This window comes from Pristis pectinata, chromosome 3 (assembly GCF_009764475.1).
Source record: "Pristis pectinata isolate sPriPec2 chromosome 3, sPriPec2.1.pri, whole genome shotgun sequence".
Classification (NCBI taxonomy): Eukaryota; Metazoa; Chordata; class Chondrichthyes; order Rhinopristiformes; family Pristidae; genus Pristis; species Pristis pectinata.
In genome coordinates, this window is record NC_067407.1 from 122,209,881 (window position 1) to 122,235,161 (window position 25,281).

At 42.2% G+C, this 25,281-nt stretch overlaps 1 protein-coding gene across 1 annotated transcript in view; it reads right to left on the reverse strand.

The window, feature by feature from the left end:
* Positions 1-19,295, reverse strand: part of LOC127568015 (ALK tyrosine kinase receptor-like) — a 257,341-nt gene extending 238,046 nt beyond the window's left edge. Inside the window, exons 1-2 of the mRNA XM_052011262.1 lie at positions 19,220-19,295; positions 10,178-10,312 (exon numbers count right to left, since the gene is read on the reverse strand). Of these exons, the coding sequence (XP_051867222.1) occupies positions 10,178-10,244 (67 nt within the window). The 5' untranslated portion in view covers positions 10,245-10,312; positions 19,220-19,295. The remainder of the gene's footprint in view (positions 1-10,177; positions 10,313-19,219) is intronic.
* Between the last annotated feature and the right edge of the window lie 5,986 nt (positions 19,296-25,281).

Below are 25,281 nucleotides of genomic sequence, written 5' to 3' on the forward strand. Positions count from 1 at the left end.
AGGCTTTGGTGCAAAGAAGCTGAGTAAGTGAGTGGCGGCTAAGGTAAGGTTCTCTTTCTTTGTTATTGCACAGTTAGAGCAGTGGGAATGGCAGTCAGGGCAGTGATATGCTCCTCTTGCAGGATGTGGGAAGTCAGGGAGTGCTCCAGTGTCCCTGATGACAACATCTCTTGGTAACTCCTGTCTATCATCTCCTCAGTGGAGCTGGAGCTGGATGAACTCCAGATAATTCAGGACACTGAGGAGATGATAGACGGGAGTTACCAGGAGGCAGTCACAGCCAGGATGCAGGTAGCTGGGTGAATGTCAGGAGAAGGAAAGGGAATAGGCAGTCAGTGCAGGGCACCCCTGTGGTCATTCCCCTCAATAACAAGTATATAGTTTTGGATACTGTTGGGGGGTGGGGCGGTAAACGACCCACCAGGGTTAAGTCACAGCGGCCAGGTCTCTGGCACTGAGTCTGGCTCTGTGGCTCAGAAGGGAAGGAGGGGAAGAAGAGAAATGTGGTAATGATAAGGGTTCATTGGTCATGGGAACAAATAGGAGATTCTATGGGTGAGAATAAGACTCCCAGATGGTAAGTTGCCTCCCAGGTGCCAGGGTCAGATGACTCGGATCGAGTTTACAGCATTCTTAAGGGGGAGGGTGAGTAGCCAGAGGTCGTGGTACACATTGGTACCAATGATATAGATTGGAAAAGGGATGAGGTCCTGAAGAGGGAAAAGTAGGAGTTAGGAAGGAAGCCAAAAAGCAGGACCTCAAGGGTGGTAACCTGTGGATTACTGCCTGTGCCACGTGCTAGTGAGGGTAAGAATAGGAAGATATGGCAGATGAATGTGTGGCTGAAGAGTTGGTGCAGGGAGCAGGGTTTCAGATTTGTGGATCACCAGAATTTCTTCTGGGGAAGGTATGACCTGTACAAAAGGGACAGGTTACATCTGAACTCGAAGGACCAATGTCCTTGAGGACAAGTTTGCGAGAGCTGTTGAGGAGGGTTTAAACTAGGTTGGCAGGGGGATGGGAACCAAAGTGTTAGGTCAGATGGTGGAGCAGTTGGTGTAAATATGCAATGTGCAGAGAGACTGTGAGGAAGGATAGGCAGTGGATAGGGCATAAATGCAGTCAGTTGGCTGGGTTGAAATGTGTTTACTTTAAAGTGAGAAGTGTTAATAATGAGGGTGATGAACTTAGAGCATGAATCCGTACATGGAATTACGTTGTGGCCATTACAGAGACTTGGCTGTCGCAAGTGCAGGATTGGCTGCTTGATGTTCTGGGGTTTGGGTGTTTCAAAAGGGACAGCGAGGGAGGTAAAGTGGGGGGGGGGGTGGTGAAGAGTGCCATTGCTAATCAGGGATAGTATCACAGCTGCAGAAAGGGAGGATGTCATGGAGGGATTGTCTACAGAGTCAGTGTTGGAAGTCAGAAATAGGAAGTGAGCAATCACTATTGGGAGTATTCTACAGACCCACCAATAGCCACCGAGACACCAAGGAGCAGATAAGTAGGCAGATTTTGGAAGAGTGCAATAATAACAGGGGAGTTGTCATGGGAGATTTCAACTTCCCTAATATTGATTGGCAGCTCCTTAGTGCAAAAGGTTTAGATGGGGCAGAATTTGTTAGGTGTGTCCAGGAAAGATTCCTGACACAGTATGTGGACAGGCCAACTAGAGGAGAGGCCATACTGGATCTAGTACTAGGCAATGAACCTGGTCAGGTGTCAGACCTCTCGTTGGGTGAGCATTTTGGAGATAGTGACCACAACCCTCTGACCTTTAGCATGTCCATAGACAAGGAGAGGAGCAGCCGATATGGGAAGGTATTTAATTGGGGGAGGGCAAATTATGATGGTATTAGGCAGGAACTTGGGAGCACTTGCATGGGGTTCTGGATAGGTTTGTCCCACTCAGACAGGGAAAGGATAATAGAGTAAAGGAACAATGGTTGACAAGAGAAGTGAAATATTCAGTCAAGATGAAGACGGAAGCATACTTAAGGTTTAGGAAGCAAACATCAGGCAAGGATCTTGAGAATTATACTGCAAGGTAGCCAGGAAGGAGCTTAAGAAGGGACTTAGGAGAGCTAGAAGGGGACATCAGAAGGTGTTGGCGAGTAGAATTAAGGAAAACCCCAAGGAGTTCTACAAGTACGTGAAGAATAGAAGGATGACTAGCGTGAGGGTGGGACTGCTCAGGGATAAAGGGGGAAACATCCGCCTGGAGGCAGAGGAGGTAGGGGAGGTCCTGAATGAATACCTTGCTTCAGTGTTCACCAGGGAGAGGGACTTTGATGAATGTGAGGTCAGCACAGAACAGGCTAATATGCTGGAGCATGTCGAGATTAAGAAAGAGGTAATGTTGGAGCTTCTGAAAAACATTAGGATCTCTAAGTTCCCAGGTCTGGATGGGATATAACCCAGGTTAAAACAAAAGCAGGGGACGAGATTGCTGGGGCATTGACGATGATATTTTCGTCCTCCCTGGCCACAAGGGTAATACCACAGGATTGCAAATGTTGTTCCCCGGTTCAAGATAGGTAATAGGGATCATCCTGGGAATTACAGACCAGTGAGTCTTGCATCAATGGTGGGCAAGCTATTGGAAAGGATTCTTAGGGATAAGATTTATGAGTATTTGGAGAAGCATCGTCTTATTAGGGATAATCAGCATGGCTTTGTGAGGGGCAGGTCATGCCTCACAAGCCTAATTGAGTTTTTTGAGGAGGTGACAGAACAAGTTTATGAAGGTAGAGCAGTGGATGTCGTGTATATGGACTTTAGTAAGACATTAGACAAGGTTCCCCATGGGGCGGGTGGGGGGGCTCATCCAGAAAGTCGCAAGGCATGGGATCTACGGAGACTTGGCTGCATGAATTCAGAATTGGCTTGCCCACAGAAGACAGAGGCTGGTAGTAGATGGAGAGTATTCTGCCTAGAGGTCAGTGACTAGTGGCGTTATGCAGGGATCTGTTCTGGGAACCCTGCTCTTTCTGATTTTTGTGAATGACTTGGATGAGGAACTTGAGGGATGGCTTAGTGAGTTTGCAGATGGCATGAATGTTGCAGGTGTACAAGATAAGAGGCATAGATTGAGTGGACAGTCGGAGATGTTTCCCAGTGTGACAATGGCTAACATGAGGGGACATAATTTTAAGGTGATTGGACGAAGGTATAAGGGAGATGTCAGGTGGAAGTTTTTTTTACAGAGTGATGGGTGCATGGAACGCACCTGCAGAGGTTGTGGGGGCAGATATATTAGGGACATTTAAGAGACTCTTAGATAGACACATGAATGATAGAAAAATAGGGGGTATGTGGGAGGGAAGGGCTAGATAGATCTTAGAGCAGGATAAAATGTCAGCACAACATTATGGGCTGAAGGGCCTGCACTGTGCTGAAGTGTTCTACTGTATGTTCTATGTTGTGGATAGTGTAGAAGGTTGTCATACGTTACAACAGGATGTAGACAGGATGCAGAATTGGGTGGAAAAATGGCAGATGGAGTTCAATCTGGAACAATGTGAAGCGATACATTTTTGAAGAACAAACATGAAGGTGGAGTACAAGGTTAATGGCAGGTTTCTTAGCAGTGTGGAGGAACAGAGGGATCTTGGGGTCCAAGTCCATTGACCCCTCAAAGTTCCATGCAAGGTGATAGGGTGTTTATGATGTGTTGGCCTTCATTAGTCAGGGTATTGAGTTCAAGAGCCGTGAAGTAATGTTGCAGCTCTATAAAACTCTGGTTAGACCACACCTAGAGCATTGTGTTCATTTCTGGTCTCCTCATTACAGGAAGGATGTGGAAGCTTTAGAGAGGGTGCAGAGGAGATTTACCAGGATGTTGCCTGGATTAGAGAATGTGTCTTATGAGGAAAGGTTGAGTGAACTAGGGCTTTTCTCTTTGGAGTGACACAGGATGAGAGGTGACTTGATAGAGGTGTATAAGATTATGAGAGGCATAGATAGTGGACAGCCAGCACCTTTTCCCCAGGGTGGCAATGGCCAATACCAGAGGACATCAGTTTAAGGTCAGAGGAGGAAAGCTTAGAGGAGATGTCAGAGGTAGGTTTTTTACAGAGGGAGTGGTGGGTTCCTGGAATGCAGTGCTGGGATGGTGGTAGAGAATGATACAATAGGGGCATTTAAAAGACTCTTGGATGGGCATGTGGATATAAGTAAAATGGAAGGTTCTGGGCTGTGTAGGAGGGAAGGATTAGATTGATCATAGAGCAGGTGTTTATATAGGTCGGCACCACATCGTGGGCCAAAGTGCCTGTACTGTGATGTACTGTTCTATGCTCTATGTTCTATACAGTTTATTAGAGCTTAGAAGAGGAGATATAATGCAAGCATTTGATGAGCAATGTTTGACTGAGTGTCTTGCATTGTTTTACTTGAGGTTGGAGACCAGCTGGGAAATTACATCACTGAACCGAACATTTTTAGCAGCTTGAAGGAGCTGCATGAATCTTTATAGCAAAGGCACGACCATGGTGGACTTAAAGATGCACAACTGAATGAAAAACTGTTGAGATAGTTAAATCTAACAAAATGTGCAAGCAGTGCAGAGATTTGAAGAAAAGCATCCTAGCTACAGGGAGACATTTTTGTATTGTTAAAGCGATGAGAAGAATAAAATATTGCAGCATTATCTAGCAAAGCAAGAACAGAATTGTGAGAAGCATTTATATCATGGCCTTGCTGTGGAAATTATGTAACTTGCTTCACGGAGGACAAATGTGAGTGAAAAGGCCAAAACATGGTTGAAGTGAAAGGTTCTGAAGAAGCTTTTAAAAACAGATGCAGCAAATGAAAGGGTCTGAGGAGAAATGGAAATTTACCCATGTGTCAAACTATGTTAGAAGCTCAAAAATGAAAAGGAAATTATTCCACTTGGGAATTAAGTTTAAATCAACTTAAAAATATTAGGGATAATCAGAAGAATTCCAAGGTTCACTTGAATAGACAATGAACAACATTTAGCTTGTTACCTAACTGCCAAAAGCAAATCAAGTGAGTTGTGCTCGTGGCATCTGTCACCAGGACTAGACCAGTCTGTCAGATCAGATTGGAAAGGAAAAGGACCTTTCCTCATTTTTACAGTTCAAGTGATAAGTTTAGAACCAGTAAGAAAAGTTGTCAGCTGTGAATGCTGTAATTCATCCATTATGAGCTTGGAAGTTCCTCATGACTGCCCTGAGAAACATTCATACTACGAAGTCACAACAATGAAGGAAATTCCAGGCTGTTTCTCTTTAAGTGAAAGTCAGCAGAAGATTGGAAGCCCGTCCACAGAAGACAGACCGCTGCAGCTATTGCCCTCAAGCATAAGAACAAGGGTGGTTTATTGAGCGCTTTGAATCTAATTTTCCATTCATTTGTATCATGGCTGATCACCACAACTTTTTGCTTCATATCCTTTGATGCTTTTATATAATAAAAAAATCTGTTTCTCAGCCCACAAACTTTCAATACATCCAGGAGCCAGCAACCATTTATTGTCGGGAGATTTCCGGACATCTACAACTCCATGTGCAAAATGTATCCAGATTCTCCAACAATCTGTATATAATTGGAAGCCCTTACTAAATGTGTGCAGATTATAATGGCAAAATTTGTATTTCAATGTACTCATTATCCACAGTGTGTTCAAGGTTGCTTAATTTTTTACAAATCAGATTTACTTTATTCACCCAGGCCTTTTTTTTTTAACTAAACATCTGGGAGTCAAGTTTCCACCTCCTACTAAATCAGCAAAAGTTTTTTTTTATCCAGAGTTTCTGTTCAAACTTATTTGGATATCAATGAGCATGAAATGAGCTATGAACTGGCACAATTGGTCAGTGCTTGAAAATAAAACTGTTTTTCTGAAAATAAAATCCACTGATACATCTGAAATACATTTAACACATCTAAGAATGGTGTAACACAAAACATAGAAAATTTAAATCAATGTCAGTCCATGGTCTGAGGCTTACGTAGTCATAAATGACTGAATATGACTTTTTCATTTGCAAGTGATTCCAGACTTACAGCAATGCGATTGATTCTTAACACTTCTCTGAAGTGGCCCAGTAAACCACTTCAACAGAAAAATTCAATCAGAATTAAACTGGACTAATCACCTGACATTGACCTAAGCAGTGGATGTGACAAAGACAGAGATCTTTTCACGAACACCTAGGTACATGCCTAAATTGGGAGAGCTGCCCTGTATACAGGTCAAGTGACTGCCTGACAGTCATACATACAGAATCATAACTTTCAGCCAAATTTCTCCTTCACAATCTCAATATATGCTATGTCCCATTAGCAGGCCAGACCCATCGCAAAGGGCTGCACGGTGATATACAGACAGGAGTCTTCAACATTGACTTGGAGCACCATGAAGTCTCATGCCATCATGGAAAGAAACCATTGCTGATTGTTTAAGAAGGAGAGAAGATTCAGAAAAGACCCAGCAGCTCAAATGTGGGCACACATTAGGTGCTACAAAATGTCATCATCAGCAGAATTGTATTCTGTTATATCTGTAACCGCATGGCCTGGCACATCGTTTAACCCACTATTACCACAAAGTGAAGGGCCAACCTTGTTTCAGTGTGGAGAGCTGAAGAGAAAGTTAGGTACAACATCTGATGGACCAAAAAAAAGAGATGCCAACCCGGTGAAGTTACAACTTAAGAGCATAGGCATGCTAAACAGCAACAAGTTATAGCCAGAGGTGAGCAATTGCGTAATTAATGGATCATATCAAAGTTCTGCAGTTTTGTCACATTAATTTGTAAATAGTGTTGGACAATTACACATCTAATGGGATAAACATTCATGTTCTCAACATAGCACTTGCAGTTATCTTCAGCCCAGAGCCCTGAGTGGATGATCAATGCCAGCCTCCTGCAGAGGATCTGCCATTGCAGAAGCGACACTTCAGCCAGTTCACCTCACTCCACGTTATATAACATACAGTATTGGTTACAGCAAAGGTTGTAAACCTAACAAAATCACACCTGTAGTATTGAAGACTGAGATTGTCCAGAGCTATTGCACCCACAAAAAACAGGACAAATCCAATCTAGCTGATTACTGCCTTGTCAGTCCACTCTTCATTTGAAGCCAAGTGACTGGAAGGTCATTGGCAGTACTATCAAACATCATTTAATCACCAATATCCTGATCACTGAATATAATTTTGAGCTCCAGTGAACCACTTCCTCTGTATCTCACCAAAGTCTTGGTCCAAATCCAGACAAAAATAAACTAAATTCCAGACCTGAGGTGGGATTTATTGTCCATACATCAAGGCAGCAATAGAACAAATGTACAATCCAAGTAAAATTGAAGTCAATTGGAATTGGGAAAAATCTTCACTCTTTGAAGTCATGAGTTACATAAGGTAAGATCATTGTGCTTATGAGACTGATTATATCAGCCCAGGTCAGTGTGGCAAGAGATCCTCAGGGCAGGCTGTTAGGTCCACCAAACTTCAGCTGCATCATTAGTGACCTTCCATCGTAAGGTCAGAAATGTTGATATTCATTAATGATTGCAGAGTCTAAAACAAAAACAGAAAATGCTGGAAATATTCAACAGCTCAGGCTTTATCTGTGGGACGAAAAACAGAGCCAATATTTCGGGTCAGAACTGAAAAGGTGCCAAAAGAACTTTGTAAAGTTGCAGGGAAGGTGAGGGAGGGAGATGCCTCTGATAGGGTGAAACTGAGGTGACCATGGGAATAAAATGTAAAAAAGGTTATCTGGTCAATGGGAGAACAGAGACATCCCCCTCTCCCACCCTCCCTGCAGCTTTACACGCTTCTTTTGGTCTCTTTTTTAGTTCTGATGAAGAGTCTCCAACCTAAAATCATTGACTCTGTTCCTCTTCCCACTGATACAGCCTGACCTGCTGAGGATTTCCAGTATTTTCTGTTTTTGTTTGATATTTCCAACATCTGCAGTGTTATTTTGATTTTCAATGATTACACAATGTTCAGTTCCATTTTTAACTCCTTAGAAAGTGAAGCAACATGCAGCATGACATGGACAACATTTAGGCTTAGGTTGATAAATGGCAAGTTATATTCACAGCACAGAGTGCCAGGTATTGACCACCTGACTGGATTAATATCCTGGAACATCTTCTATCTATTAATAAGATGACAATACCTTCACCACATGAATTGCAATGGCTGAAGATAGTGTTCACTGCCACCATTTCAAGGAAATTAAGGATGGGCAATAAATGGTGGCCTTTCCAGTGGCCCTCACTTCTTCCTTATGAATACAATAGTACTGTGTTTCTCAAATTCTATCCCCTTGTCTCACTATTGATTTGTCTCAGTCCTTGGTTCCTGAGTACGATAAGATGGACTCTTGACCTCACAGTCTAACTCGTTATGACCTTGCACCTTATTGTCTACCTGCACTGCACTTTTTCTGTAGCTATGACACTTTACTCTGCATTCTGTATTGTTTTATGGATGTTTGATGGTTGGCACAGAAACACCCATCTCCAGCGGTTAGCACTGCTGCCTCACAACTCCAGAGACTAGAGTTCAATCCTATTCAAGGGTGCTGCCTATGTAGAGTTTGCACTTTCTACCTGTGATTGTGAGGATTTTCCTCGGGTGATGTGGTTTCCTCCCTGGATTCTTGACCTCACAATCCACCTTGTTGTGACCTTGCACCTTATTGTCTACCTGCACTGCACTTTTTCCTGTAGCTATGACACTTTACTCTGCATTCTGTATTGTTTTACCCCGTACTACCTCAATTCACTGTATAATAAATTGATCTGTACGAACGGTATGTGAGGCAAGTTTTTCACTATACCTTGGTACATGTGACAATAATAAACCAGTTCCAATTCCTATTGGTAACAGTGCCTCCAGACATTCTGGCTCTAAGCTTTGTAATTTCCTTCCTCACCTCCCCACTTTCCCTCCTTCCTCAAGATGCTCTGTAAAACCCACCTTTTTGACCAAGTTTTTAGTCCTAATGTGTTTTTCTTTGTTCCAGTGTTTGTCTGATTATGCTCCTCCAATGTGTCTTGGATTATTTTACAAGGCTAGAGGCAGACACATAAGTATAGGTTTCTGCTGTTGTTGTCTCACTTCTTCATTCTACTTCTTATGAAGTGCAGCACACATGATATCAAGTCAAGTAACTTCACAGAGTCCACAAGATAGATTTTGTGAAACTGCAAAGACACTTTGCATGATGTTGCTTCATCTTAATAAATATCAGCCGTAGGTTTCTTAATCAGCAGAGTAAGAGTAGTAAAATGTATTTAAATTAAGGAATATTTGATATTGCTGAAGATGTAATTGTATCTTCCAAGATCTAGCAAAATATTTTAATCTTAGCTGTTTTCACAGCAAGTAAGTCTCCCAACAAAGCTGATTCTTGTGGAGGGAAATATTCCATTTGGTAAATCCAGAGGCAGAAATTTCTGCTGGACCACTGGGACAACTGAGCAGGGATTAGTTGAGTGGAGACACAAGAGACTGCAGATGCTCGACCTGCTAAGTTCCTCCAGCAGACTGTTTGCTCCTTCAGATTCCAAGGAGCAAACAGTCTGCTGGAGGAACTTAGCAGGTCAAGCAGCATCTGTGTGGGGAAAGGAATTATCAACGTTTCAGGTCAAAACCCTGCATCAATCTTGATGAAGGAAGGGTTTCGACCCAAAACGTTGACAATTCTTTCCCACGCCTGCTCCCCTCTCCCCCCTCCCACCCGCTGCCCCCACAGAAGGTGCTCAGTCCGCCGAGTTCCTCCAGCAGACTATTAATTGAATGGCTGCTAGAAGGGAGGAAACTATGAATGGAAGTATCAATCCAAGTTACACAGGCTGCAGACTAAGCTTGCCAATATGCTACCATATTCTAAGACAACCATCTTCAATTAAACATTTGCTTACATTACTGATGACATTCATTTTATGATATGCTTATAAGAAAATCCTAAGAAAATACTTCTCAAATTTCATTTCAATACAAATTGTTCAGTCTAGGTATGGTTTCAGGACACAAATATCCTCTAGGTAGAAAAGTTCAGTACACTCAAAAGGTACTGTAAAATCTTCAAGTGTAATTATCATAAGTGGAAAAAATAACACTTTATTATTGCAAAAGCAGTTTTCATTTATTATAAAAATTATTATTTTGTATAGTTCATACCTGACAACCCACTGACTTCAGTCTCTTCTTGCGTCTTCTTGCTGGCTGTCACAACAGTCTTGTTCATAAAGGCTTGTCCTAGCACATGCTGGCTTGAATTGGCAGAATCATTTCTGGATGAATTGTCTGCACTACCTATTGAAAGAAGACCAAGAAAAAAAAAGCAAATAAGAGCACATACATGGTTTAAGAGGAAAGACCAGAGATAAACTACCAAAAGACTACCAATATCATTTATCTGTTACTAGATCTGGATGATCATTCAAAGACACGTAACTGCAAATCATTTGGTTTGGATTTCTTCACTAATCCACCACGCAGAGCACAATCACCTTCAGCATCTGCCATGAAAACATATGGGACAGGTCATCCCTCTCAAGGCTTCAGTTTCCGAACATCTTTTATCACTTCGGTCTGTTTATTAATCAGGAGTGTTTTTGAGCACTCTCCATTAGCTAGAACATGCTGCTCCAATAACATTTAAGAAACCCCGTACCATCCAGCACAAGGCATTCCCTTGATTAATACCCTATCCAATAGCCTAAACATTCAATCTGTCCATCAACAAAACACCGTGGATGCAATCTCCACCATTGATAAGATGCATTACAACAACTCACCAATACTGCTTAACAGTGCTAAACACATGATTTCAAGCATCCAGAAGGGCAGCAAGTACATGTTAACAGAATTACCTTAACTTGCCCTCTAATTCATTTACTAACCTGACCTGGTGATAGGTAACTATTGTTTTATCAGGATTGGACCAAACTCCTGGAACTTCCTACCTAACGGCACCACGGGAGTACCTTCTTCTTCTTCTTCCCTCAGGATCGAGGATGACTTGCTTCTACTTTGAATTTGTGGGTTTTGAGATGGTTATTGAGACTAGTGTGAGCACCTCAGATTCTTGCATGGAAGGGGCAGGAGGTGGCTAATGGTGCAGGCGGGTGAGTTGTTTGTGAGGTGCTGAGTTCCTTTCACCAGGTTTCCGTGTGCTCCCAATGCATGACATTGAGGTTCTCAATATCATCCCAAATGCTCCTTCATGGTCATGGTCAGAGGTTTGCAGGAGTTAGTGGGGATATTGCATTTGCAAAGGTACTTCACCCCACAGACAGCAATGATCAAGAAGGCTGCTCACCATTACCTTTAGAAGGGCAATAAATACCAGCCTTGCCATGACACATCCCATGAATGAACATAGAGGAAAATTAGATGGTTGCACCCAAGAGGCATTGGGATTGATTGTAACTTCAGGCATGAAATGAGCAGAGAACCTCCCTGGCCCTGCTGGCAAAATGCTCAGCCCATTCAGAATCCTACCGGTAAACTACAGGTACTAAATGATCGGCTGCTGCAACTCACTGACTCCAGGCTGATTAATTAATGATGGTAACCTTCAAACACAATATTTTTTTCAAATATAAATTATACCTGTCTCTGTGGCTAATATTGTATCTGTTACAGCAGTTGGTATCAAGCAAAGGGTACCCTGATTTGGACTGGTGAAGCTTAAGAACACATATCTCCTTAGGAGCAGCAATGTGAGGATTTTGAACTGATAGACTTTCTATCTTCCTGCAATACTTTACAAAACATTTCTAAAATAATCTGTACCCATCACTTACCAAAAACTTGCCTGGAAGTTACTATCAGTGAAGGGACCAAAATGACATTCCTTTGCTCTCTTATATAATACTAATTTGTCAATTAGCATACATAGACTGACAAACTGAAGAAAGCACTGACAGGGCAACAGACTGAAATATTTAACGTTTTTATCTTGAATTACAAGTACTGATCTTTCCTGTTCATCTAGATGTACATCAATCTTTATGTCAGTGATACCCAAAGCTGTTTTTTTTGTATTTTTGGCACAATCTTTGTGCTGTCTAGTTGAGGGCCATTGTGCTTTGGAATGGTACATCTTGTTCCTCTTTAATTTATTCTGATCTGCTGAATGTGGAAAAAACATTGCTAGATTAGTTATTGTATTTCAAATCTCAATTAACAGTTTATCAGTGAACCAGTTTATAGTCTACCTTCAAAACTAGATGTTATTTTTATTCTATTTTTGTTGAATTACTGTGTTGGTTTTCCTTCACAATAAATATAGCACTCAGTTGCAGTAGACTTTTTTTCCCTCATTCTTGTTGGTAAATACGGTAAATTGTTTTATTATTGTCACATGTACCGAGATCTTGTCTACTGTTCATACAGATCAATTCATTGAGGTAATACAAGGTAAAACAATAACAGAATGCAGAATATAAAGTGTTACAGTTACAGAGAAAGTGCAGTGCAGCAGCAATAATGTGCAAGGTCATAATGACGCAGATTGTGAGGCCAAGAGTCCATTTTATCATACTAGGGAACCGTTCAATAGTCTTATAATAGAGGGATAGAAGCTGTCCTTGAGCCCGGTGGTATGTGCTTTCAGGCTTTTGTATCTTCTGCCCAATAGGAGAGGGAAGAAGAGAGAATGTCTGGGGTGGGTGGGGTCTTTGATCATGCTGGCTGCTCTACCGAGGCAGTGAGAGATATAGCTAGGGTCCATGGAGGGGAGGTTGGTTTCCATGGTGTGCTGAGCTGTATTCACAACTCTCTGCAGTTTCTTGCGGTCACGGGCAGAGCAGTTGCCATATCAAGCTGTGATGCATCCAGATAAGATGCTTTCTATGGTGCATCGATAAAAATTAGTGAGGGTCAAAGGGGCCATGCCAAATTTATTTTGCCTCCTGAGGAAGCAGAGGCGCTGGTGAGCTTTCTTGGCCGTGGTGTCCACGTGGTTGGACCAGAACAGGCTATTGGTGATATTAACTCCTAGGAACTTGAAGTTCTTAATCCTCTCAACCTCAGCACCGTTGATGTAGACAGGAGCATGTGCACTTCCCCCCTTACTTACCTGCTCTTTTGTTTTGCTGACATTGGGGGAGAGGTTGTTGTCATGAGACCACGTCACTAGGCTCTCTATCTCCTTCTTGTACTCTGACTCATTGTTATTTGAGATAGAGCCCACTACGGTGGTATCATCTGCAAAATTTCAGATGGAGTTAGAGCAGAATCTGGCCATACAATTGTGAATGTATAGGGAGTAGAATAGGGGGCTGAGGATGCAGCCTTGTGGGGCACCAATGTTTAAGAATAATCATGGTGGAAGTGTTGCTGCCTATCCTTACTGATTGCAGTCTGTTGGTCAGGAAGTTAAGGATCAAGCTACAAAGGGAGGTGTTGAGTCCCAGGTCTAAGAGTTTGGAGATGAGTTTGCATGGAATTATAATATTGAAGGCCAAGCTGTAGTCAATAAACAATAGTCTACCGAAGGTGTCTTTACTGTCCAGATGCTCCAGAGATGAGTGTAGGGCCAGGGAGATGGCATCCGCTGCGGACCTGTTTCAGCAGGTGAATTGCAGTGGGACGAGGTTGTGTGGAAGGCTGGAGTTAATGCGTGCTGTGACCAGCATGACAGTTGATGTCAAACCACTGGGCGGTAGTTATTAAGGCACGTTAACCTTGTTTTCTTAGGTACCGGGATGATAGTGACCGTCTTAAAGCAGGTGGGAACCTTGGATTGAAGCAGGGAGAGGTTAAAAATGTCTGCAAATACCTCCATCAGCTGATCTGCACAGGATCTAAGGACGCGGTCAGAGACACCACCTGGGCCAGATGCTTTCCGCGGGTTCACTCTCCGGAAGACCGATCTGACGTCTGAAACGGTGACTGTGGGTTCAGGTGCATTGGAAGCTGTCAGGGTGGGTGGTGACATTCCAATCCCCTTCTGTTCAAGATGTGCATAGAATGCATTAAGCTCATCGGGAAGGGATGCGCTGTTGTCAAGCTTTGCTGCCTGATTTCGTTTTGTAGCCTGTTATGGCACATAAGCCCTGCCACAACTGACAGCTAGTCTGGGACTCGATTTTGAACTGTTATTGTCCCTTGGCATCCCTGATAGCTTTACGGGGTTGTATCTAGATTTCTTGTAAAGGTCAGGGTCACCCGATTTGAACATCACAGTCCTGAACTTCATTGGGGAGCGGATCTCCTGGTTCATCCATGGTTTCTAGTTTGGGAACACCCAGATTGTCCTCTTTGATACACTGTCATCAACACACTTGCTGATAAAGTCCACGACAGTGGTGACATACTCATCCAGGCTGGCAGCTGAGTCTTTGAACATGGACCAGTCCAGTGACTCAAAGCAGTCGTATAGAAGTGTATTTCCTCAGACCAGCACTGTATGACTTTCTGTACTGTACTGGATTCTCCTGTTTCAGTTTCTGTTTGTATGCAGGGAGAAGGAGCACAGCCTGGTGGTCTGATTTACCAAAATATGGGTAGGAGATGGCTCGGTCGGCAGCTTCGATGGTTGTGTAGCAATGGTCAAGGGTGTTTGGGCTCCTGGTGGAACAGGAGACATGCTGGTAGTACTTTGGTAACACCCTCTTAAGGTTGGCCTGGTTGAAGTCACCAGTGATGATGAAGAGGTCCTCAGGGTATACTGTTTCAAGGCTGTTGAACACAGAGCCGTTCATTGAATGCAGGCTTCATGTCCGCCTGGGGTGGGATGTAGATTGTCGTCAGGATAGCTGAAGTGAATTCCCATGGCAGGCAGTATGGGTGAAACTTCACCGTTAGATATTCCAAGCTGGGTGACCAGGAACTAGCCAGGACCGTTATGTCTGAGCACCACGAGGTGCTGATTAGGAAGCTGACCCCTCTGCCTGTAACTTTGCCTGAGGATGTCGTCCATCCAGTGAATTGCGAAGCCCTCAGGTTGTACTGCGCAGTCAGCTGAAGCAGGTGTAAGCCACGTTTTGGTGAGACTGAGCACACAGCAGTCCCCCAGTTTTCCTTGGTAGGTCAGTCTTGCCCTTCGTTCATCAACTTTGTTCTCAATGGACTGGGCGTTAGCTAGTAGTATATTGGGGAGGGGGTCTTGGACCCACGCTGTTTCAATTTCACCTGCAGCCCAGCCCTCTTACCTCACTTCTGAGGTAAGTGGTTGCATCTGTGTCATTTTTTTCAATTGTCAATTGTTAAGAAGATCAGCTTCAATTAATCTTCACTGCCAATTTAGCTTAATTTAAGGCTACTGCTGTGGCCATCAATCATAGGCTTCTCCAGTTCTTAAAAGATCTCTGGAGGTATAAATTCAAATTGCACATAAAAGCATTTCAGGGACCCGTGCCAATGTGTCCCAGTGAGGTTTTCAAGAATTTTGTGCATGCATCTTGGTATTGGTTTATTATTGTCACTTGTACCGAGGTACAGTGAAAAACTTGTCTTGCATGCCGATTGTACAGGTCAATTCATTATACAGTGCAGTTACATTGGGTTAGTACAGAGTGAATTGATGTAGTACTGGTAAAAACAATAACAGTACAGAGTAAAGTGTAGTAATAATGACATAGAGTTTAAATTTAAAAGTGTAGAACGATTATAGTAACGGTAATGAGTAGATCTGTAGAGACCAGCTTGCAATGAGTCGCCACGCTCCAGCGCCATCTTGCTAAATGCACTTAAGCCTTAAGGCGCAGCAAACATGAGTAATTTCGGGTACCAATGCACCAGATGTTAATAGTGATAATAAATGCTATATGTGCAGCTCTTAAAAGACAAATGGACACTAATTGCAACAATGCTAGAAGGTGCTGTGTAATTTGTAGTGAAGAATGGGAAGATAGACACAAGAGCAGGCACCCTGCTTCTCTGTCACTGATCAGAAGATCCAAGTGGAAGAGGTGGCTGCCAAGATGGGGGCTCTATATCCTCAGCTGCTGAGAAAATACCACTGTGTAGAAATGGAGAGAGAATGGGAAGTGATGGCCAGAGAAGTCACAGCATTCAACAATGCCCCTTACTATCAGGTCTCAATGTCTCAAGAATGACTTCACATGTGAACATTTCATTGCAACCTATAACAACTCCCATCTACTAGCAACTATAAAAACTGCAGTCACACACTGCTCCACAAACCCACTGCTCAGCTGACAACAATCCTTGCCAATCAATACTCCCATCTAATATTCATATATTACACTGAACACTCACACACAATACTCAAAGCAACTGCTTCCACAACTCCTATCACCTGTGCATTCGTGAATTGACTTTGACCTGTCCTGAACTAAATTTTAATTGTACACTGAGACCCAGACATTAACATCCTACTGTTCTCCTAAGTATTAGTCAAGGGAGTGGGGAGAGCAGGCTTGTGTGGAGCATTAACTTCTGCAGACACTGGTTGGACTGAATAACCCCTTTCTGTTCTGTGGAAAATACAACAATATAGCTTTCCCACTTGAACAACTGAAAGTGGAAGATTGACTGAGTTCTGTTCCACTGGACCACAACACACTTTCAGCTGTAGCATATTTTGTGGAGCTGAACATTAGATACATTCAATGAGATAGACACCTCATTTAACTCCTAATTTGGGAAAGACAAATTGAAACCACTTCCTGATGTTTTGCCATGCAGAATGTAGTTGTCAAAGGATGCTTGTGAAATGGAAATCCAGCACTGCCAGGGAATCAGTTGTGGCATTAGCCGATTTAAAGGAGACTGGCAAATAACCTGGGAAATGAAATACTTCAGCCAGAGATAAAAGCAGTCATTTTATGGCTTTCTATGCTTTATTTTATTGGTGTTGTGAATCTCGGTGGCAAATATTCATTTTTATATGTCTCCAACACTATTACTTGCAGCAGATGAGTTCTCTGCTATAAATCTCTCTATTGAAACTGTCTGGAGAGAAAAAAAAACAATGAGATAGAACAAGCCATGGAATAACGTGCCCTTAAAGCAGACCTCTCCAAATCTAGTCTGCATGCTGAGGTGGCCTGCTCTAATTCTGGCAGATAATTGATCCTTTTAGAATCTCCTCCACTACAGCAGACCAGAAATGTGCGTGAATGTCTGGTTATACATAACTGAATCTTCCTAAGAAATACCCGAGTCATGCCTTGAACTTAATTACTGGGATGGTGCACTTCTTGTTTTCCTGCACCTGATAAGATGCAATACATTTTTTATGACTTATGAGGAAGCCATTTGGCTGTATTGTTTATGTCAGCTCTCAGAGGAATTCTATCAGTCCCCTTCCCTCATTTATTTTCCCTGTAAACTATTCGCAATCACTTACCCATTAACTCTCCTGATTTATTCACCAACTAATAATAGTTGGGGCAACTTATAGCAGCTAATTAACGTACAACAGCACATTGGTATTAGTATTGGTTTACTATTGTCACTTGTACCAAGGTACAGTGAAAAACTTGTCTTGCATACCGTTCGTACAGATCAATTCATTACAGAGTGTACTGAGGTAGTACAGGGTAAAAACAATAACAGAATACAAAGTAAAGTGTCACAGCTACAGGGAAGTGCAGTGCAGGTAGACAATAAGGTGCAAGGTCACAACAAGGTAGATTGTGAGGTCAAGAGTCCAGGGAGGAAACCACATCATCTGAGGGAAATCCTCACAGTCACAGGTATAAAGTGCAAACTCTATATAGGCAGCACCTTTGGATAGGATTGAACTCTAGTTTCTGGAGTTGTGAGGCAGCAGTGCTAACCGCTGAAGATGGGTGTTTCTGTGCCAACTATCAAACATCCACCTCCAGTAGTTAGCACTCTATAACTTAGTTGGGGCAAGTTGCTGCTCTTCCAATAGTTGATTATGGACATGTCAAATACATGAGGGTGAAAGTATAAAAAGAAATGGTAGACCCTGTCTGCAGACCCTAGCAAGTGTGCCTAGCAACATAATGGGACATCACCTCTTCAAGAATCCATGTCGATGTTATGAGCCTTGATCCATCAGTTTTTTAGTTCCTTTGGTAAATGCTACCTGCAATAATGTGGAAAAAAAGGATCTACAATTCCTCTAATGAAATAAGGAAGGCAGGTTTAGGAGTTTAAACTTCAATGTGTTATTTTAAGTTGAGAGGCTGATGGAATGCAAGTTAAAGAAATGCAGAATATAAAGGGGCATTTGGCTCATGAGACTTGACAGACATTTCTGTGGAAGATCAAAATAAGCAGCTTCAGCATATTAGCATTAATCCACAGTAATGTGATATCTTCAACGCATTCCAATAAATTGTTTTACATGATTCACGTTCATGTCAATTCGAATGTTTTATTTTTATTAAACAAGATTAAGTAGAAATTGTTTACAGTATAATGGGTATCAATGTTTTTCCTATTACACTTACTGAGCTTATAGGGCTATAATTACAAAACCAGGAATATAATTTTGAAAAAGCTATTATGTGTTAAGGCAGTCCAAAGCAGGTTTTTAACCATGATTTAATCAGGTTTGGAAATCAGGTCTCCAATGCAAAATAGCTGACTGCCCTTAGATTACTTGTTTCAAATTTCAGACAGCTTTACATTATTCACCCAATCACACTGCTACTTTTCACTGGATGAATTCCATATTTAACACTTCCACAACACACAGCAGGGAGATAACAACCAATATCCTCAAAATTTGAATGCATTTTCTTTTATATTAGTTAACAATATTTATTTTCATTTGCTTTTTATGCTCATCAACTTGAGAGTTGTCAGTTATTGGGGTCTGAAATCAGACCCACAGAATAAAATACAATTACTCTTCTCAGTGAAGGACCTTGGGTCACACCTCAGAAGAATTACATGTTGCTTCAAACTTCAGTGGTCCTAATCATCTCTCCAAATTATGCTCGATAATGGAGAGTTTCTGCTGTGGAGCCATGGGTGGAACTGGAACGTTACACAGCGTTGTAACTTCTGTAGATGAAAGAAACTTTTGTATCAACAATACAAGCCCGTCATATTTATCAAACGTAGCTCCAGAGATAATATTCTAACCCACTGCTCCCCATTATTTCACTTCTTAGTTCTTTGCATTTACACATTCTACCATCAAACACCAGGGAATGCCAGAGACTGAAGTTCCCTCTATACTTATCCATTAAGGTTTTACTCTGACAGATGATTTGTTAAGGATCCAGTATTATTAAACAGAAAAAAGGTGATAATTATACTCACTTGTTAGATAACAGTCAAGGCTGAGAGTCACGTTATCCAGTGCAATGACTGCACTTGACTCTTCAGTCCATGCAGTGTTCAGCTGTAACCAGAACCTGTGAAAGCAACAATTATCTGGATGAAAGTGATGTTTTCTCCTGCAGTAAAATCTCAGGTCACAATAAGGTCTTCAAAGATTGCTGTCACTACATTTTTGTTTAAAGAAAGAGAATCACTTGAGGATTAGCACAATGGCAAATCCAAATGGCTTCAGGCCAAAACATCCAGCCTTCATCGATCAAGTAGAGCAAGTAAAGACAGCCGCGCTCCAAAATAAAATCACAAGAAATGAACAAAATAATGTGGTATTTGTTAAACTAAAATAGTAATCTTCAAATTATTCACATAAAATCCAGGTTTTAAAAGGCACTACAAATGTTACAAATTTTTATTCGCTTTGGTTAAGCATGAACAGAATTCTTATTTTGTCTCCTTGCAATAGTAATCATTCCTCTGGGAACTCACTACAAGAAGCACCTTGGGAGCTAACTGAAAACCTATCATCTTACAAAAAGGGGAACATATAAAGGCCATTTGGAGTAAAGCACCAATCATTTTCCCTCAGTTGGTACCAGCTCCACCTATTTATTCTAGCTCCCTACCTCCTGAAATACAATGGTGCCAATATTCTTCATCTTAATGTTCCATGGGCTCTGGTTATGCGACATTAGGAAAATGATAAAGGAACATAACTGTTGGTCTAGAGCCACTTCTAGAGCAACATACATTTCCAGGAGCATCTTCAAAATGTTATAAATGGTATCACTGTCATGATGTATATAGCTCCAGCATCAATTAATGGGGATCATGATGACTTTCACCAGTCCTTCAAGGAAATTGGGCAATAGATCAGGGCCTTCAAACCACAACTTCAGGAAGGGACAGCCTACAACTCTCCAGAGATTGTGCAAAGGTAAATAGCTATGTGTCCTGACGTAGTAGTGTGCCAAGGGTTGCAGTCAATTTGGTAGCCAGTTGTCACATCAACCAGCAGGTTTCTATTTACCTCCTAGTCTGTGCTGCTGTGGACATTTAAGCTTTTAGTGCTGTTGCAATGTTTTTTTTCCCATATTGCTGGAAACTAAGCTATTGAAAACTACTCAGGATGAGGCACATCCCTCCCCACCATTGGTAGTATCTACAGGAGGTGCTGCCTCAAGAAGGCAACATCTATCATCAGAGATCCCCACCATCCAGGCCATGCCATCTACTTCCAGCTACCATCGGGCAGGAGGTACAGAAGCCTGAAGTCCCACACCACCAAGTTCAAGAACATCTACTTCCCTTCGGTTCTTGAACCAACCGGCAAAACCCAAATCACGACAGTTTAGCAACACTATGACTACTTTGATCACTTTGCACTGAAATGGATTTTGGTTTTTTTTGTTCTAATTGTGTTGTTTCTTGTAAAAATTGTGTATAATTTATGTTTAATTTATGTTTTTCTTGCAAATGCTGCTTATGTGATGCTATGTGCTTGTGATGCCGCTGCAAGTTTTTCATTGCACCTGTGCATACATGTACTTGTGCATATGACAATAAACTCAACTTTGACTTTAAGCATGTAGTATGCACCCCACCCGTGATTATCTGTTTTCAGACACAGTCAAATACCTTTCCTTTTATCAAATTTCAGGTAACCCATTCCCTGTGTTCCCTTCCTACTCCTACTGGTCCATCTAGGTTCTTACTCCCTTTGTTCAGTTTTTCCATTTCCCTCTTCCCCCATCGCCCGCCCCCCCATTACCTAGGGCTTTTACCTTTCCCCACCTAGTTCAATCTGCCTATCACCTACACACTTATCCACTTGGGCTTCTTCTCCCTTGGCTGACCTTTCCTATCTCTCCCCCATCTGGTTCCATCTGCCCATCATTCCTCCCTGATCTGATTTCACTTATCATCTTTAAGCATCTACCTTCCCCCTACCCTCCTCCCACATGACTCCATCTACCCAGGTTTTTTCCCCTCATCTGTTTCCACCAATCGTCCACCAGTCTCTGTTTCAAAACTCCCCCATCCCTCACCTGGCTCTTATCTGCCCAGCATCCCCCACCTCATGTACCAAACCTTGTTTCACCCCTGCCCTTCCTGTCTTTATACTGCCTATCTTCCCTCTATACTCTGAGTACTGATGCAAGGTCTTGACCCAAAATGCCCCTTTGTCTCCACAGATGCTGCTTGACCCACTGAGTTTCTCCAGCAGTTTGTTTTTCCAACTTTTCATTTTATCCTAGATTTATTGAAAAAAATTCATAGTTTGAATATTACATAGAACATGGAACACAAAACAGGTCAGGTCTTGTGTCATTGTATATATACTCCCATTGCACCAATCTAACCTCAGCCTTTATGTGCATCTTTCTATTCTATTACTTAATCTCATTTCTTCCTCAAAATATCCAAGTTATATGTCTAAATCACATCCTGCAGTAATGAGTTCCACATTCTAACCACTCCCTTAGAAATATATTGCTGGATTTGGATTTTTTTTAGATACTTATTTGTCACACATACTTCGAAACACAGTGAAATGCGTCTTTTTGCGTTACTGAGACTGTGCTGGGGATAGCCTGCAAGTGTCGCCACTTTTCTGGCGCCAATATAGCATGCCACAGCTCCTAACCTGTACGTCTTTGGAATGTGGGAGGAAACTGGAGCACCCAGAGGAAATCCACAGAGACACGGGGAGAACGTACAAACTCATTATAGACAGCTGCGGAATTGAACCCGAGTCGCTGGCGCTGTAATAGTGTTACACTAACCGCTACACTACCGTATCTGCACTTTTGTCGCCACAAGTTTTGGATTCTCCAATAAGAGGAAAGATTCTTTCCATTTCTATCCTGCCCAATCCATTCTTAATTTTAAAAATGACCATCAGTCACCCTCCTTTATAAAAACTCCTAAACAACTCAATTTTCCTCATTAGTTAATAACTTGATTTTAGTACCATCCCTTTAAATCTTCTTTTGCTCTTTCTCCAATGATTCTATGTCACTTTTATTGTAGGCAGATCAGAACTCTATACAGTATTTGTGGCTTGCATAGTGTTAGTGTAGCGGTTAGCATAACACTTTACAGAGCCAGCAACCCCGGTTCAATTCCGGCCGCTGTCTGTAAGGAGTTTGTACGGTCTCCCCGTGACTGCATGGGTTACCTCCGGGTGCTCTGGTTTCCTCCCACATTCCAAAGACGTACAGGTTAGGAAGTTGTGGGCATGCTATGTTGGCGCCAGAAGCATAGTGACACCTGCAGGCTGCCCCCAGAACACTCTACGCAAAAGATGCATTTTACTGTGTGTTTCGAAGTACATGTGACGAATAAAGAAATTTTATCTTATCTTTAAAAGAACTTCACTGCTTTTGAATTCTATAACCCAAGAAATAAATCCCAGTGCTTTGTTGACTTCTGTAATTGCTTCACTCAGTGCCAACAGCTTAATGGTTTGTTCACCAGTATTCCTGGACCCCTGTGCTCTTCTCTTTTATTCAGTGTCTTATTTACTAATATGTTGAAAATGTTTTTCCACATCATATTAGATGTTTCTATGTTAACATTAAATTTAGCACTAAACTGTTTTTTCTAATGTTTTCCTGTACCAGTATAAAGGGAAAGAAAAACTGTCAACCCAGGTCATTCAGATCATTATCATATCATTCTTTGTTGACCGCTAATACCGCTTTGAGAAGGGGAATTAAGCATAGACCATTTTACCACGAGGACTGAAGCTGAAATGGACAAAAAAGGGCTAAACTCTATCGAGATTGAAAATGGGCTCAGGGATTATGCTGCATGATTAACCTCCACCAGTTGAATGGACAGACAACAGTACTCCAGCTTAAACTGTGTGTTTCCAAGACTACAGCCTCCAGGCACTGCTAACTGTGCCACTGAGTGGTTAGATTTATTAACAGGGCGATGATATCATGAGTGGTTAGCTCCAGTTAAAGGTAGGTTGTGCTGCTTAAAGCTGGCCTGCACCTCTTCATAGCCCCAGGGTAGGGTGCAATGTTGCAAGAAGTTCAATGGCATCATTTAAATGGTCAAGGTCAGCTGGATACATATCAAAGTCCTTGTATTACCAATTCCCCAAATATCACCCACCAACAGCCTCTACCATATCTAATATTCCCGTGATCCCCTACACCTTCGCAAACTTAGCACTGATGAAGGCCTCAGGTGCATACACTCCCAGCTTTTCAAACAGTGTCACCTGAATACAATGCATGCCACATTGACATACTTCCCTCTTTGTTGCTGGACAAGGTGAACACAGCAAGGAGACCAATGAGCATGCTTGTGTACTCTCATGTTGTCCTCCCTTCCCACATTACAACCTCACCCTTGTGTCTTTCTCAATTCAGATAATGTCAGACATCAACAGCTAGTGTATAAACAGGAAGAAGAAAGTGATGATGAAGGCACACAGCCACTCCATTTCACAATTGAGAAGGGATCCACGCATAGAGAGAGACTACAGGAGTGACAAAGACAAGGCTGGGGGTAAGGATACAGTAGATGCCACTGGAGGATTAGATTATACATAGGTTTGATAATTGGGATAGTATTGTACAGATCCTGGTGCTCCTGCTCAGAGGGGATGGACTTGGGTGACTGGATCACTATGTTATACAACAGGACATGATCAAATTTATAAATAGGTTTGAACATTTACGGGAATGACTTCTATTCCTGCAGTGTGGCCAGAGGGAAGTGATACATGTGACTGCTGCTGAAAAGGGAATTGAGGTTGCATCACAAAATGGTCCAGACAAAAGCAACGATATTTCATCATGTCAATGATTGGCTCTATCTCAATTTGTGTGACAGCATGGTGCTTATTATATGTACATTGGATATAGAATCATAGGAACATATAGCACAGAAATGGGCCCTTACAGCCCACTTAATCCATGCCGACCACAATGTCTATCTATGCTAATCCCATTTGCCTGCATTAGGCTCGTATCCCTCTACTCATTACCTATCTAAGTACCTATCCAAATGGCTTTTAAATGCAACTGTATCTGCCTTCACTACCTCCTCTGGTAGTTTATTCCAAATATTCACCACATTTTGTGTGGAAAAACTTACCCTTCAGATCTCCTTTAAATATTTCCCCTCTCACCTTAAACCTATGTCCTCTAGTTCTAGAACCCACTGACCTGGGAAAAAGATTCTATCTATCCTGCTTATGCTTCTCATAATAAAGGTCACTGCTCATCTTCCTACCTTCCAGTGAGAATAAACCCAGCCTATCCAATCTTAATTTATAACTCTTGTACTCAATGCTTCAGCCTATTAAGGCAAGCAGACCAAATAACTTTTTTATCACCCTATCCACCTATGTCACCACTTTCAGGGAGGTATGCACTTCAAGATCTCTCTGGATATCAATGCTCCTAAGGTCCCTGCCATTTACTCTATATATCCTATCAGTGTAGCGGTTAGCGTAATGCTTTACAGCTCCAGTGACCCGGGTTCAATTCTGGCCACTGTCTGTAAGGAGTTCTCCCTGTGTCTGCATGGGTTTCCTCTGGGTGCTCCAGTTTCCTCCCACATTCCAAAAGACGTACAGGTTAGGAAGTTGTGGGAATGCTATGTTGGCGCCGGAAGCGTGGTGACATTTATGGGCTGCTCCCAGAACACTCTACACAAAGGTCCGTTTCACTGTATGTGTTTCAATGTACATGTGACTAATAAAGATATCTTAGGCGGCATGGTAGCGTAACGGTTAGCGCGACGCTATTACAGCGCCAGTGATCGGGGTTCGATTCCCGTCGCTGTCTGTAAGGAGTTTGTACGTTTTCCCGTGTCTGCGTGGGTTTCCTCTGGGTGCTCCAGTTTCCTCCCATATTCTAAAGACGTACGGGTAGGTTAATATGGGTTTTAAAAAAAAGGGCAGCGCGGACTCATTCAGCCGGAAGGGCCTGTTACCAAGCTGTAAACAAAATTTAAAAAAATTTTTAAAAAGATATCTTATCTTCTAAAATGCATTACCTCACACTTGTCTGGATTAAATT